Source organism: Cupressus sempervirens, chromosome 1 (genome assembly GCF_028749045.1).
Source record: "Cupressus sempervirens isolate cs-2001-9-10 chromosome 1, ASM2874904v1, whole genome shotgun sequence".
Lineage (NCBI taxonomy): Eukaryota > Viridiplantae > Streptophyta > Pinopsida > Cupressales > Cupressaceae > Cupressus > Cupressus sempervirens.
The window spans coordinates 430755519-430772040 of NC_143118.1; the positions used below are offsets into that span (position 1 = coordinate 430755519).

General features: G+C 35.5%; 1 protein-coding gene across 3 annotated transcripts in view; it reads right to left on the reverse strand.

Moving 5' to 3' along the window:
* LOC149578117 (S-adenosyl-L-methionine-dependent methyltransferases superfamily protein) overlaps positions 1–13924 on the reverse strand; it is a 182842-nt gene extending 168918 nt beyond the window's left edge. For 2 of the 3 annotated variants that reach the window (XM_089827589.1, XM_089827586.1), the window contains exon 1: positions 13772–13924. In XM_089827589.1, the coding sequence (XP_089683715.1) occupies positions 13772–13785 (14 nt within the window). In that variant the 5' untranslated portion in view covers positions 13786–13924. The remainder of the gene's footprint in view (positions 1–13771) is intronic. The other variant, XM_089827592.1, reaches the window with a different exon arrangement.
* Positions 13925–16522: the final 2598 nt, after the last annotated feature.

Below are 16522 nucleotides of genomic sequence, written 5' to 3' on the forward strand. Positions count from 1 at the left end.
TAAAATATACTCCGCCCTTGGAAACCATTGTTTTTGAGGCTTGAGCTATAGAAACTACAATGAAGTTGATGGTGAGTTTCCCAAGCCATGATGTCCCATTGCAAGGACAAGTTCCCCCTAATCTAAACTCATCAAATGTTTAGGAAATTAATTGTATTACATAGCATTGTGAGCATTAAGGTTTTGCAAATTCTTTAGATAATTTATCAAAGATTAATCGCGAGTCCAAGGATTCAACAAAGTCTATTGCTATGTCTTTTTGTAGCACAAAGTCAAGTCACAACTACTTGGTGACCATTCTTAGTAACTTCTCTAATGAAGTTAACAAAGTGTGGATCATACTATCATGCTCATTAAGGTAAATTATCTTTCATAAGCCATTAATTGATTCTGCATTTTAGAAAAATCTCTTACAGCAAGTCCCAACGTGCAAACCCACTCAGCTCCCAAAACTAAGTCACGATCACCCGACAAAAGTGCAGATATATAAGATTGACTCTTTAAATTCAGTTAAACACATCCCTAAGATTGCAAAGCCTAAAAGCATTGTGTGTAAAGAATGTCAACAGGTGAAGCAAACTAGAGTAAGTTTTAAGTCCAAAGAATATTCATGTCTACAAACTCTACAACATTTTTACAAAGCCTCTTTCTACGGCTACTTCTGCATATCTTCGCGAAAGACTTGGCGTTGTGGCTTTGCCACACTAAGGTCTTAGGCATTAACTTAGGGGTAGTTTTGTCTGGTTTTATCTTTTATACCCCACCCCTTGTCATTGATGTCAAAGGAGGAGCAATTGTGAGCAAGTAGTTGTGAACTAGCTGGTTATTTGGTATTTCAGTTTGTTATTTGGTATTATTTGCAGATTCAATTACTTGCAGTTGAAATGCAGGTTCAGATCAGACAGCGGTATGTAGTGGTATGTTTGCAGACTCAATTACTTGCAGTGGGGATGCAGGTTCAGATCAGTCAGTGGTATGTAGTGGTATGTTTGCAGGTGATCTATGTATTTTGTCATCAATGACGGGAGATTGTTGGATCCTTGTGTCATTGATGTCATAATAAAAGTTTACAAAGTATTCATGGTGCATTCTATATATGTTGAGTTCACAGGTTCTGCATATGTATGGTTCAAACAGATAGTATTCATCCAGGCATGAAATCTAAGTGGACCAATTGTATAGAAGTTTATGTTCATAACAAAATCTCAGATTGTTGTTTAAAAGAAGGTTTTGTAAACCTGGTAATATCTTCTTTAAAGTCACAAGGGTAAATAATTGTATGATTCAATACTTACAGGCCATATATTTGCAGTTGTTCTGATATCATATATTTGCAGCTGATTCCTTGAGATTTTGTGAATGATGTTTAAGCGCTGTTGTACAGACAGGACTCTCTTCTTATTTGTGTTTGATGTGAATACGTAATCCCTCCATCCCTCCATCTGATTCTGGAAAATGTTTTGTCATGGTTATTGGGCTGCATCAAACCAGTTCTGAATGAAGTTTTTACATATCGCTGATAATGTCTGCATGTCTATCAACACGATAGGAGTCGGGTGTGCAACAGAACCTGTTTTCTTAAAAGACGAGACAAGCAAAAGAATACCAGTTTGAATAAGAGGACTAAACATGCTCCTGTGGTGACATGTAGACTTGTTATCCTAAATTAGTTTGGTGTCAACAAACAAATATTTTGATCTGTGAATAGTTTGGACACATACGCACTCAGTCAGACTTGCGAATATTTATCGGGAGCCACCAATATGCATATTGTGTCTTATCAGTTTCATGTGGTAAACCGTAAAACAAAGCATTGAAAGCATGTTTAATAATTGGGACTTTGCCAATTTTATTAATTGGTGCAGACAAACATATCTATGCTTTGATGGTGAATGTATTTCCATGCAACAAGTTGGCAGAGGTTATAACATGTGTATGTCATCGATGAACATACAGGATAGCAGTTGGAAAGTTAACTTCCTAACTTCTCAGAACTGTTTGATCTTTGTGTCTACATATAATTGACAGTTCACAAATCATATAATGAATTGAAGTGAATTCTGCAGTCAAATAAGTCCTTTTGGATCGTAATAATAAAGAGATACAATGTCTGCAATAAATTATGATGCTAGACAATTTGTAAATGACAATAACCAGACAGTGACTCTATTCAATTTGTAAAGATTGTATGTTGGTTTTATCTACCTGATTCAGATTAATATTTAAATCAAAACATACGACAAGCATATTCCTCTTTGTTGTGTATCTGAGATGAATCTCAGATTGGTGAATTTTGTGAAAAATTTGGTGCTTAAAAAGAAAAGTAATATTTGGTGTTGATGTAGAGTTGATGATCTTAAGAGGAGAGGGGTTTGATGACTCCTTAGGGTTGGAGCCCTTAAAGTTGTAATTGGACAGAAGATTTGTGAAGCGGGATTAGGATAATAAATCCTAGCAGCTGTTCTCACCATGGTTTTTTCCCCACCGTACTCTCTTGTATTGTATTCAGTGTTGATGTAGAGTTGATGCTCTTAAGAGGATAGGGGTTTGATGATTCCTTAGGGTTGGAGCCCTTAAATTTGTAATTGGACAGAAGATTTGTACGGCGGGATTAGCGGGATTAGGATGGTAAATCCTAGCAGCTGTTCTTACCGTGGTTTTTTCCCAATTTGAGTTTCCACACTGTATTCCCTTGTATTGTCTTTTGTGCTTCATTCTTTGGTTCTTTTGGTGCTGTTCTTATTTGTTTATTTGTTGCCCAAGTCTAAATTGAAGCAATCTATTACAATTTGGTTTAAATTCTAAATTTGGGCTAAAGTTTATATACTATTAATTCACCCCCAACCTCCCTTCCCCCCTCTCTTAGTATTGAATTTGTGTTCTACAATCCCATGGCTAATTTTCTCAAAACCTTTTAAGTGTCTTCCAATATACCTGAAGATACATGGAAGCTCAAGTTTGTCTACAAATGTCATCTGAAGCTTGGGTATAAGTGAGTCCTCTACAACCTCACTTCACACTATGCTTTGCTAGTACTAACAACTCTTTGAAATATTCTTAAACCCTAATGCAAGGCTTCTAACCAACCTAGACAATTACTACAAGAAAAAAAGTGTCATCAGGCCAAAAGACTCTAAGTGGCCCATGTCTTTTGCCATAAGCTAAGTCACAAGATTTGCCGAATTTCATTCATAAAGTTCGAATTTCAGCGAATTTTTAACCTTTCCAAACTCCACCCAAATTTTATGATATTTAATATAATACTGCAATTTATAATAATATATTTTATTTTGATATAACATTGAGATATTTAGTTTAATTATTTAGCAATGTCAAAGTATTTTGACAATTTTGTGGATATATTACTTATATTTACAAATAAATAAATTTGTATAAGTTATATTTAATGTCGAATTTTTTCCAAAATTTTACCTTTTTCGAATTTTATCTGAATTTTATGATTCACGAACTCAAATTCGAATTTAAACCTTGTGACTTAGGCCATAAGGATTTTAACCTGGACAACTACTATAAGAAAAAAATGTGGCACAAGGAAAAAAGTTTATAGTGGCCCACTGCTTCACTTACCCAAATCTTGTGATAGTGAGATGAGAGCTAACAATAGGTATTAGCAATAAGTCACTAAAATATAAATTCTATTGTGAAATGCAGCCTTAAAATGAATTTTGATTATGATCTTAACTACAAAAGTGTTGAAATAATGGGTGTTGCACACATTGCATAATATTGTTATATTGTATTATTTTATTTTCTTACGTAATGTTGCACCTAAGAACACCTGGATGGACGTGCAAAATAGAGAGATTCCCATGAGATATATCTGATGGGTTGTATTGTAACATTGTAATAATATTTGATGTAATTATTTAATATTTGGAAAAAAGAACTAAATATCTAATATTAAATGTAGGGTTAGTGGGTTAGGTAGCACATGGTTTATGTAATACCACTTGGTGGTTTTGTGGGATGTGCTACTATATAAGCAACCACAATGGTAGTTGTTGATGTGAGAAGGGAAAAAAGGCAAAAAAGGAAAGTCGAACAAGACAACACTTGACAAGTTAGCCATTGGAGAATTAGTGAAGGTTGGAAGTATGGCATGGAACGTGTGGATTCATGCTTATTCACATGGATTGTTTGGTTGTGGCTATTACTTTGAAGGCTTCCATGGTTGTATTGTAATTGTATTTTGCTGAATAATACATGGTGATAGATGCTTTTGGAGGCTGGGTTTTTTCTCTCAATGAGGGTTTCCCAAAGTATAACTTGTGTCACATTTTTTTGGGTATGTTATCTATCCTCTTACATATGGAAGTATTTTGATTGCATATTAATTTCAGATCTATTATGTGTTATGTGGAAACAATAATATTTTTTGTTGCAAGTTTCCTTACAAGTGGTATCAAAGCTATGATTTTGTTGTTGTAACTCTAGATTGAATCCATGGGAATGCATGAAAGAATGAAAGAAAGGGCCAAATATATGAATTTTATAGGTTGTTTATCGTAGATCTGAGGGTTTTGGATTTGCTGTTATGATGGGATATTGGTAGATTTTGGACATGTAAAATTATTGGTCAAAAAGATTTTTTTGGAATATTTCATTTAAATGAGGGTTTTAGGGGGGAGCTTGCAGAAATGACCTCCTAGGCAAAAACAAACCTCACTATAGGATCCAGGTTGGCTTTTCCATAAATTTTGATATATAATATGCCCTAATTTGGCCATGTTGAAAAAAAATGCAAAGCCTTTTTAGTTTCAGCCCGTGATGACCATCAAATTTTATCTCGTCAGAATTTTCGTTACAAAATTATTATTAAAAAAATGCAGTCAAAATGTTAAAAAGACTATCTTGCCAAAATGGCCATAACTTTCTCTCAAGATATTGGATTTTGGACTTCTTTACAGTCGTTGGAAAGCTACTTCAGAACACTACAACTTGGTGCACATTTGAGTCTATGATTTTGACATTTTGTCAGATTTTAAGAGCTTGAAAGTCGGATGTTTATTTTGAGCACAGTTTTGGACATAACTTCAGCATACAGAGCCGGATTTTGGACTTCAAATAGTCAACAAAAAGCTCTTAGAGAGCTTTACACATTGGTTTAGATTTGGTGCAAGTTTGGCATGATTTATTAGGTGATATATTTATTTGAATAGTTTATGATATATATTGACTATAGTAACATTGTGAATTTATGACATGTATGTTTTGGAGATTTGAGATTTGATGTCATTGTATACTCAAATTGTATTTCAGATTGGTCTCATGATGATAGGGTTATGAGTGTTTGGTTTGGATATGTACAGTGACTTGTTGGGTCTACAAATTGTGCAATGTTGTGAGCGGTCTATACTTACAGGTTGCATTTATGGTTCGGTTATGGGTTGTCTTTGCCCATTGATCTTTCATTATTGATACATATTCAGATTAGTGGCTTCAATTTGGGTTGTCTATGCCCTTAGTCACATGATTCGATGATTTTATCTTCACGTAGAGGGGATAAAATGTTGTTACCCGATACAGTCATAGTGGAAGATTGTGGTTAACTATTTTATGCTAGTAGGTTGGACACCTTGAGAGTTATATGTTCGATTCATAGATGTGATCATGGTGCCATGGAATTTGACACAACATGATTGGATATATAGGTACATCTTTGATGTTCATTGGTTTCAATTCTTACTTTGGTTATGGTGGTATATCTTCTTGGTTGAGGACCATACTTATTTAGTTTCTTTTGAGGAGCTCATGATGTGCATTTTGAGTTCTTTGATGGTTTGATACCTTGGTTGATTCTCATGGTTAGAAGATTGTTTTTTCATCATGATGTCATGGATAGCTTGGATACATAGTTTAGTGAGAGCTTGTGATAATGAAGAGATGGTAGTGTGGGATTAGTTCCTGGTTTGGTTTGGAGATCTTGGTTTCACTTTATATTGGCACGCTGGTTGTGTGTGTAGACCTGAAGGATCTTTATGTAAGAGATGGATTTTATGATGTTATGGGTGACTTGGTACCATAGTTGAGTAAGAGTTGTTAGTATTTATATATTTATTGTGTATGCAAATGTTGGAGGATGTCTTAGATTTTGTTGTTGTAGAAGCATCTTTGACATTTGAATGGTGCACTTGTTATCTTCGTGGTGTATGGAGATGGTTCTTCGTGGTATGTGTAGATGATTCTTCATGGTGTGTGGAGATGGTTAGATCTTGAGGATCCATGGGCTTCTTGGTAAAGGTATGGTTTATGCTTTCATTTGACATGTCATCATTGGTGTTAGGATGGTTTTATTATTATGTCATGGTATATTCTTGATACGCGTTTAGAGTTTTGACATGTTATGGTATGTTCATATGAAGAATGTTGTCTGCTTGGTTGACATGGTTAGATCATGTTGTCATGTTTATGTTCCTGAGGCCATGGTTGGAATATTGACATTGATTTTGGTTTAGTTTCTTGGTATTGAGTACATTGATCATGAATCATTTGCTGAATACTTCATGATATTGCTATGTTGCATTTGGTGTTGGCATGGATTGATTGATTACATGTGCTCATGAATACTTAGAGACAATGGTGATGTTGATTTCTCTTGGATTGGTATTTGTTTCGGATAGTAAACGGTTTTAGCAGCAAGTCCGAGGGGCATTCACCTGATATGGACTCGAGAGGAGATTGTTCTTAGATGAGTCTTGGTTGGAGATTTGGATATCTTGATGAATATTCTCATTCCCCACTCTTGGTCTACTCGGCAATTTTACTACTTGAGAGGTATAGGCCATTGTTTCTCCCAGGTGCATTATGTTTATGTAATGGGCACCCCTGAATGTCCCAAAAAACTAAACCAAATTGCTGAAAGGAATTATGTCAAACAGTTTGCATTCAACCTCTTATTTCTCCGTTTAATATTTTGAACCCCTTATAACTCTGGAAATCAAACGTTTATTTGTTTGTTGTGTTTTGTGCATGGAATTGGTATCATACAACATAAACAAGAAAGAAACTACAATAATATGCAAAGTGGAAATGAACTGCTGCCAATTAAATGTTATTTTCAGAATTCATAAAACCAAATACATGGCAGATTTATCAACTCACTAATTACTTCAGCATTATTGACATAATACTCCAGCCCATGCTTTCGAACTTGCTGCTACAGTGCCACGTGAATAGTGCTACGTGAATAGTGTTGCGTGAATAGTGCCGCATGAATAGTGCTGCTACAGTACTTTGTCCTTCAATCAGTCCACTACCTTCTTAATATCATTCCCTCAAAGCGGCATAAGTGTCGAACAAGTAGTGAAGAAGATATGAGCAAAATACCAAATCTGCCTGTAGTTGGAAATGCAACTAAACTGCCTGATAATGAAGCCAATAACAAAGAATTCCAAAGGCCAAACCCCAAGGGAATGACGTCTAGAATGTTACAAGAGAGGATAAACGTCCTCAAATGCCAAGAATGGAGCTGCAACTCACACACCAATTTCTTCTCATATTCAACCTGTCTAATGAAGCCACAAATGCTTCCTTTTATTCTATTTCCAAGGGTCCGCTCAACTCATATGGGCAATGTGGGATAAAAGATGTGTAATATATAAAACATATATTAAAATACCCCTTATGTCTCCCTTGGGTACACATCCCCATAAAATAAATATTAAAGTAACACTTTAATATTTTACAATTAAATTAGACATTACTTTAATAAAACTTCATGCATTAAAATGTATTAGCAATCGGACTCTGAATAATGCGAGTGATAGCTCATCAGAAAGCTCTCACCAAGGAGTATCAAATCCAATCACCAAAATTGACCTGCACTGTGTCCTGCCGACTTACTAAAAATAGTAAGTATGCTTGAAACTGAGTAAATCAACTTCGTTTTGGCCCAAACTGGAAATGACTAGGCCAAAACACTCCAGGATCCCATTAAACCCTTCGTTAGCCCTCAGGACCATGTGGAACAAAGCTAATGCATACACACTTGGTCAACTGCTAAAATGGGGACATTACAGTTTATGCTTATCTTTCATCAATATGGATCTAGTATTATGGTGCATGAATTAGTTTTGGAGGGTCTCCTTGTCCATATGTTGTTATGCTAGTTGAGTTTGGGAGATGGTTTATATTGGGCACATTCTTTGCATTAGGAATGGTTATTTCTTGATTTAGGAATGTTTTATGAGTTTGATCTTCTTGCGAGAGGCTTACATGCATGATTAGTTATATGGTATGGTTTGGGTGTTGTTGTGGTTTCTTGGTTGGGGTTTTATAGAGGAGATCTTACTTGGCACAATTTACATCTAGAGGTGTGCGTAGAAGGACATAATATAGGTTATGATTTTCATGGTTTCTCTTTGGTCTTGGTTATCTTCTTAAATGTTTGGATTCACTTACATTGGATTTGATATTGGTCAGAGATTGTGATCACTAGTTTGTGTTCATGGATATCATGTGAGAGATGGCATGGTTATTCCTTTATCTCTTTCCTTTGTTGGTTGTGGAGAACTTGGGAGAACATTGGAGACTTGTTATGAGAGTTGTTCTTGTAGGTTAATGGTTTGTGTTGTAGATGTCTTTGATACTACATGGATTCACTTCTTTGAGATGTTGTGAGTGGATTAGTTACAGATTTGACATTATCTTTTGAAATGGGAGCTTTTTGGTGTGTATGTGACAGGTATTGCTCTTGAGGCTTTTGATTGCAAGTTATGGATATGTCAGTGATGTGAAATTCACTTGGTATACCTTTGGAGGTATGTATAGTTGGATGGGTTGGCACTTACTGTGGGTGATGTTTCAGCTATGGATATTTTGACAACTACAAATACATGTGATTACCTTTGGATCAAGTGTTTGTGCTTGGCATTTTTGTTGCTATAGGATTTTATGATCTTCTTATGTAATAGGTTGGGTGACTTTCTCTTTGGATGGCTTCTATGTATGGCTAGTAGCAGTGGCATAATAGAAGGTAGGATCATTCATGTTCGAGATGCTGGATACTTTGATTTTATTGCGGGTACCAGGATGGAGCACTCGGTGTACTTTGATCCATAATGGTAGATGTGCTAGGAGGGATTGTTTCATTGTTCATTTGTGTGGCTACAAATTGTCCCTATGCAATGTATATAACAAGTGAGAGATTGTTGAGATAATGGGTGTTGCACACATTACATAATATTGTTATATTGTATTATTTTATTTTACTATGTAATGTTGCACCTAGAAACACCTAGATGGACATGCAACATGGAGAGATTCCCATGAGATATACTTGATGAGTTGTATTGTAACATTGTGATAATAATTGATGTAATTATTTAATATTGGGAAAAAATAATTAAATATCCAATATTAAATGTAGGGTCAATGGGTTAGGTAGCACATGGTTTATGTAATACCACTTGGTGGTTTTGTGGGAATTGCTACTATATAAGCAACCACAATAGTACTTGTTGATGTAAGAAGGGAAAAAGGGCAAAAAGGGAAAGTCGAGCAAGACAAGATTTGACAGGTTAGCCATGGGAGCATTTGTGAAAGTTGGAAGCATGGCATGGGATGTATGGATTCATGCTTATTCACATGATTTGTTTGGTTCTGGCTATGGCTTTGAAAGCTTCCATGATTATATTGCAATGGTATTTTGTTGAATAATACATCGTGATGGATGCTTTTGAAAGCTGGGGTTTTTCCCTCAATAAAGGTTTTCCAAAGCATATCTTGTGTCACATTTTTGTCGGTATGTTGTCTATTCTCTTGCATGTGGATTCTAAATATTTAATTGCATATTAATTTCAGATCTATAATGGGTTATGTGGAAATGGTAATATTTTGGTTGCAAGTCTCCTTACAAAAAGTTAATTCATACACAAACATAATGGAAAAAGAATAGGATGCTCAATGAACACAACAACTGCAAATACCAATGCTACTTGGGGACGCGTCTCCAGTATATATTCAGTCATCCCCGTCTTGGAAACGTCTCGGAGACTTGGGGACACCTAAGGGACTTTCACTTTGCTTCTAGAACAAATTAGACTTTGACTCTCACAGCAACACAAATTTGGCATATGAACTCTGCTAATTCTTATATTTTAAGGTTCTATTATGTATAAGTACATGCTTTATCAATGTTTTCATATAAATATTTTAAATTTCTCTATAGATTTTAATTTTCCCTATTGTTATATAACCGTCTCCATTTGCCGTCCCTCCCCGTCCCCAAAATGGGCAAAAAAAAAATTGTCATCCCGTAAGCCTGTCCCACTGTCCCCTGCTGTCCCCGTCCCGGAAACTCGGGGGAACGTAGCCAAATACGATCATAAAAAGGAATCAATGCAAACTCTTCAATGGGCAACCTTCTTAAAAGGAGAGCTTTGATACAAAAAATGATTCAAGATGATCGGTGTCTTCATTACTGCACTAATATATAAGCATCATAAAAAGTAACCTGTGAGATAGAACCCATCTTGGATAAATTCACTCTTGATTTGAACTCACTATACTGGTAAACTTCATGTGACACATATAGGGTAAATTTGCACAATGCTTATATTAACTGATTGTAACAACCCTAATGCCCAAGTGTCAGCCCCGGACACAAAATAGGTGCCTGACTTGAATAACTAAACTATGATTATTACAATGCTTATTAAATAATGACAGCAGAAGGTTAGGTCTTGAAGATCCTAACAATGTTCTAGACTCGTTTCTTATGCTTTGTAACTGTATTTTGCATAAAAATTTATGTTTATAAATTTTTAAGTATTTAGATATTTTTTAAGCTTCCAAATATTGCTAAGTCACCAAATAAAAGCAATGATTGGGTCTGTTTAGTATTACTGCGTCACATGCTTCTGAGCTCGATGTGAGATATGTGCGTCCCAAAAAAAGAAAATGCTTCGGCATCTAGCACCCTTTTCCTCCATGATAATCCCCTTACATGAAAAGTAAAAAGTAAAACTTTTCCCTGTACATTGTATAGAAATTTTGCAGGAGCTTCCTTGCCCTTCTGTAAAAAAATTCCACCAGAAAAAAATAATCAACAACTTACTCTAGGAACATCACATAGCCCTTCATATCATTGTGTGAATTGTTTACACCTGAGAAAAACTCTAGTAAATCCTGAAACCCAGGAAACTGACTTTAAGTCAGGACAGCATAAGATTTATCGAAGGGTTACAGATTACCACTTCAATCATCATATGAAAATGCCAAGTACCAACTGCTAATAAAAGGCATCTGCTTTGGAACTTCAGGGAAACATTTTTTAAAAATCTGATGTTCCACTGTGAATTTAGCAGAATTGGCACCCATCTAACCTGGTTTCGATGGATTGGGGTCTAGTTCAATTGGGAGAGCTTCTTTTGATAAAGCACGATGTCATGAGGTCTAGTCCTTACCAAAGGATGTGTTGCACCAGAGTTACCAAATCACATGAAAAAAATTATCTGATGTACTGTAGTTTATAGGGGTGATATACCCCTTTTCTGCAGGGTATCTCCCATTGATGAACATCACCAAAACAAAAATAATAATGATTTTTTGTTTGAAGATGGAGGAAAAGCATGTTTCCTTCCTTTTTTAAGGCAACCTGTTAGAAATTGTGAAAGAATATAAATACTTGGGGATTGACTTACATGGTAGACTCAACCAAAAAAGGTTGAGGGGGGGGTGGAAAGCATCATACCTACTTCAGAATTGATGCAGAAACGCAAAGCTTTGACAATGGAAAATCAAGAAAACTCTTATTCGTTTACTAGTCACGCCGGTTGTCCTTTATGGCTGTGAAGTTTGGGGAGGCAGCATGGCAAAATGTGGGCGGAGGCAAGTAGAGAGGATTCAAAAATACTTAATCACAAGCAGACTTAAATTTGACTCTTTGGTGTCATATGAAACTCTCTTAGTGGAAGTAGTTAGTTTACCATTGGAGGTGGCAGCAATAACCCAGCTAATAAGTTATTTAAAGAAACTTGGAAAAAATGGATAACCAATGACGGCCCAAAATTGCAATGAAAGAGGACTTGGTCCGCAAGAAGAAAATATGGATGAAACAAAATATAAAGTGGTTGAGTAAGTGGAACATCAAGTTACAAGAATGCCTTAATACCAATGTGGAAATAAAAAAGTTTGTCATTAAAAAATTACAGACTGCCATGTGGACTAATAGCATGGGTTGGAAAGAAAGCAAGAGCCTACAACTCAACAGTAACTTTTAATGCGATCAGATTTCCACAATCCATCATAGTTAACTGAGTTTCTCGATTAGATTGTGTGAAGATTTTCACACAAATCTAAAAAAAAAATCTTCACACAATCTAATCTAGAAACTCAATTAACTAACAACAGTAACTTGTGAGCCTCTCATGTGGGAGGTCTTGGGTTAGAATTCGCTTAGCACATAAAATAAATAATTACAACAAATAACAATAATAAATCTAGGCTTCGGCTGTTTGCTTCTTAATGTTAGGCAAGAGCCTACAACACAACGGTAAATTGTGAGCCTCTTATCACAAAGGTCTTGGGTTGGAATCTACCCGTGCTTAATAAAATAATAATTAATTATAATACATAATAATTAATCTTGGCTTTGGCCTCTTACTGATCAAAAAAAAAAAAATAACATGGGTTGGAAAGAGGCTCATTACATCAAAGTCTTCAACCCAACCCTAAGGGATGGTGATAAAGCTTACCTAGAAGCACCTATTAAAAAAAGCTAGATTGTTAGGGGCTCAATTGAGGACAGGCTCTCATTACCTCAGATGGAAATATGGTGAAGAAAAAGTCTCAAAGAGGAATAGGAAGAAAGAATTTGCAGGTACTGCAAAATGGGTGTGGTCGAAACTGAATGGCACTTTGTCATAGATCGGCACGAAATCAGTTTGAAGGCAGACTGCATGCACAGTTTATTTGGGAAGGATAAGATTAACCAAACTGCTAGTTTGATTGTCAAGAATCGTTGCAGGAGGTCAGACATGAAAAGAAATTTGGAGTTAGCTTAAGGTTGTGATTTTCTTAGACCATTTGATCTCGTGAACATCATTAAAATCCTTCATGCAATCTTAAAAATAAAAATAAAAATAAAAACAAACAAACTTAGCTTCTTTAAGACGATAGACATTTCACCTAGATCACATTCCAAGCAAATGCCAATTTGGCAATTCAGACGCTCTTTTTGAAACCGCCTAGAAGGGGGTTCTTTTCCATTCACCATAAATTTTATATCCCTTGGGCTTCCACCTCGCTATCAACATCTTGACCAGAAACCTAACCTTATCAATTCAACTATACCCAGAGTAAAACTACCCACATTGCCTAATGGTGTACTTATATTGATGATGATTCTCCCGCGATTTGGAAGATTGCAAATGATCGTTACTGTTTACTAAGTAATGAATAGATAATGTCTTATGTGCGTTCAGTTCAGTTTCACGCTCCAGGGCTACCAAGAAAACGCAAGCCTCTCTTTCTTTCAATGTCCATGGTTTACAGGAAACCAAAATAAAACCACCTTACATGGCCAGTCTATCGGTGCCTAGGAACGTCGAACTCGTCTTCTTTAAACTAATTGTTAACCATTTCCACGTAAGTAACCATTTCCACGTAAGTAAAGCTAATCAGTATCCTGTGAGTATGTAACCCAAGATATAACAGTTTACACAGCAAACAAATATTCTCGGCTGAAAAAGCAAGTACTTCTCTAGGTATACTTGCAAATGAAAATGGGTATCTGAGATGGAGAAATTACCTTTCATCGTCCATGGCAGATCACTTACAAAGGAAAAGCTGATGGCGCAATTCAAATTATGGTACACTTTAGTTTCTTACAGGAAATAAGCAAAACTTGGAATATTTGTATCCGTGTAAGCTGAAACTTTCAATCATCGTCTTTAGTATGCAATTTTACTTCTATTTATTAGATTTTTAAATTTAGAGTTCATCCCTATGGAAGGAGTCTATAAATTTAATATTTGTGCATATTAAATTGATTTTAAATAGGTATTTAAGATTTGTGCATATTAAATTGATTTTACAAAGGTATGTATCTGTTTTTAATTGGTTTAAACTGTTAATAGTAAACAGAAATAGAATTTAATTACAATAACTAGGGGAAAAAAATTTGGATAGCTTGCAATTGTAGCTTCTTCGTTCTTTTAGAAGTGGTAATCCAAGGTTCGGTCTAGCTCTAGGTTGTGGTCTTGGAGAAGCTTTGTCTATTATGCTTGAAGCCTGCCTCGAAAGATATCTTCAAGTTTGTCGTAATAAAAATACGTTGATATCCTCAAGTTCATTGTAATGATAACAAGTTGATATCCTCAAGTTCGTTGTAATGATAGTAGATTGTATGTATGTGTTACACAGCGTGGTGTCTTCAGTACTCAAGAATAGGGCTCTCACCAAACATGTTCCATCTTCATAGCCTATTTCTAACAACTTTTTTAGATTTTTGAATATGAACAAAAAAATTGATTTGACCAAAAAACTTAAAAGTAGAAGTTGAGTTTGATATGATTTTGGTACAGTGTGGCTTATTTCATTATTGGGTGCCTAATCCTAACTAAAGAAGGAATCAGATTCTTGTTTTCATAAACTTCCTTCAATTAAGTAGGGTAAATTGGGTTGTGACATGGTTCAGTGATCATGGAAAAATTGAAGTCTTGGAATGTATACAAATTATCTTACAGGGTATAGTTGTGTTTGTTGCTTTCATTACATTTAGTAGATATTTTGCAAAATTGGCTTGCACTCAAATGTCAAGAGAAAATATTCTTGACTAGGATGACTGTTTGAAGAGGATCTAAGCCAACTTCTCATATGTAGATATAAAATCCAAAATCATGCATTATCCAAATTCCATTCAAAATCTCCTCCCTAACTTCTTGTATTAGGCATATCACTGTGAAAAATTTGCTAGTAAGAACCTTGAATTATGAATCCCTCCCCGCTAACCTTGTCACCAATGGACTAGCCCATCGTATTTCAAATCTCTTCCAAACCATTTACCAATCAAGCTTTTTCTTCTAAGTATTGAATTAAAGGTTTAGATTTATTAATGTAACATCATCATCTTTCGATTGGTAGAGCCTACTGGTGTAGGAGCACCCACAATTTTGATGTGCTTTGTGTTAAAGGTGTTGTAATAAGGTCTAGAGGCTATGAACCTATTGGGTTGAGCCTAATTAAGACATGTTTTGGTTAGGAACCCTTAATGGTGGCCTTAATCAATTTTGGACTCAAATATACCAAGGGTGTCAACTTTGTAAATAATGCTTAGTCATGGGTGTTTAGTGGTTAATAATGAGTTAGTAGGAGTTTATGGTGTATTGAACCATCTATTGGTGAATATGAGCACAAATGACGCAAAAATGTGAAGTTGCAGAGTTGCAAATTTCGCAAGAACACACAAACAAGCCCAAAAATTAGTTGTGATCAGGTGTAACAATTCCAAGAGCTAGATAAAAGGCCTTGGCAACAAATTTTGAAGGTGGTTGATCGATTAAGGCAATACGTCTAGAATTGAAGCAAGTTCTTACTCTATTTTTCTTGTTTTTTTGATAGTTTTTGTGTTGTAGATAGTGTTATACTTATTATTTAGGCTTTTCATTTTATTTGGTCTTCAAGCCAACTAAATTAGCTAACTAAAGAAGGTGGTTTGAAGTGGTGAAGTAGAGTGTGTAAGAAGGGTCATAGTTTTGAAGCCAACTTAGTCTTAAACCCTCAAAATCCTAGGGTTTGGAGGCAAAATGGCCATTTCCTAGCATTCCATAGTTGGAACCAAAAGGCATTTCTTGGAATGTTAGGACAATATGTATACATTTGTTTCATTTCAATTCTGACATTGTCAAGATCGATTTGCTAATTTTGGAGTGACGCCCTAGGTAGATCATTGGATAGTGGTAAGGCAAGATGTTGAGAAAGAAGACTAATAACATTGCAAGGAGGATGGAATTGTGGAATCTAATGTTGGATTAGGGTTCTTTATGAAGTTGTAGACCCCATTTGAATGCCCAAAATTTGAGGTAAGTTGTTTGGTGAAAGTTTTTAGTATTGACTTGCAAAGTTGGTCCTAGACAACAAATTAGGCTTATTCTTGCCCAATCATGGGTTAGGTGGGTTAAGGATTAAAACACAACTCCAAATATTTGATATTGTTTATTATCCCAAAAATGGTATATGAATCTATAGTTTAACCTAGGGTCATTAAGGAGAAAAGGGGGAAAAAGGCTCAAAAACATGATTAGGATGGCTAATTGAATTAGATCTCCCCTAGGCCTTGTTGCATCATAAATTTTCTTGTGGGTTTTCTTTCTTGGGAACCAAAGGGTCCAATGACTCATGTTGGGTCTGAATAAAATGAGACCTTATTCATCGTCCATGGGAAGTTGGAATTTGATCATATTCTAGTTCGTAGAGGGGTTGTGGTAGGTAATCCTTGGGAAGGATTGGAAACCAAGGTTTGATTGGATTAGTCAGTTTGGAACTCCAACAAGAAAGGTTG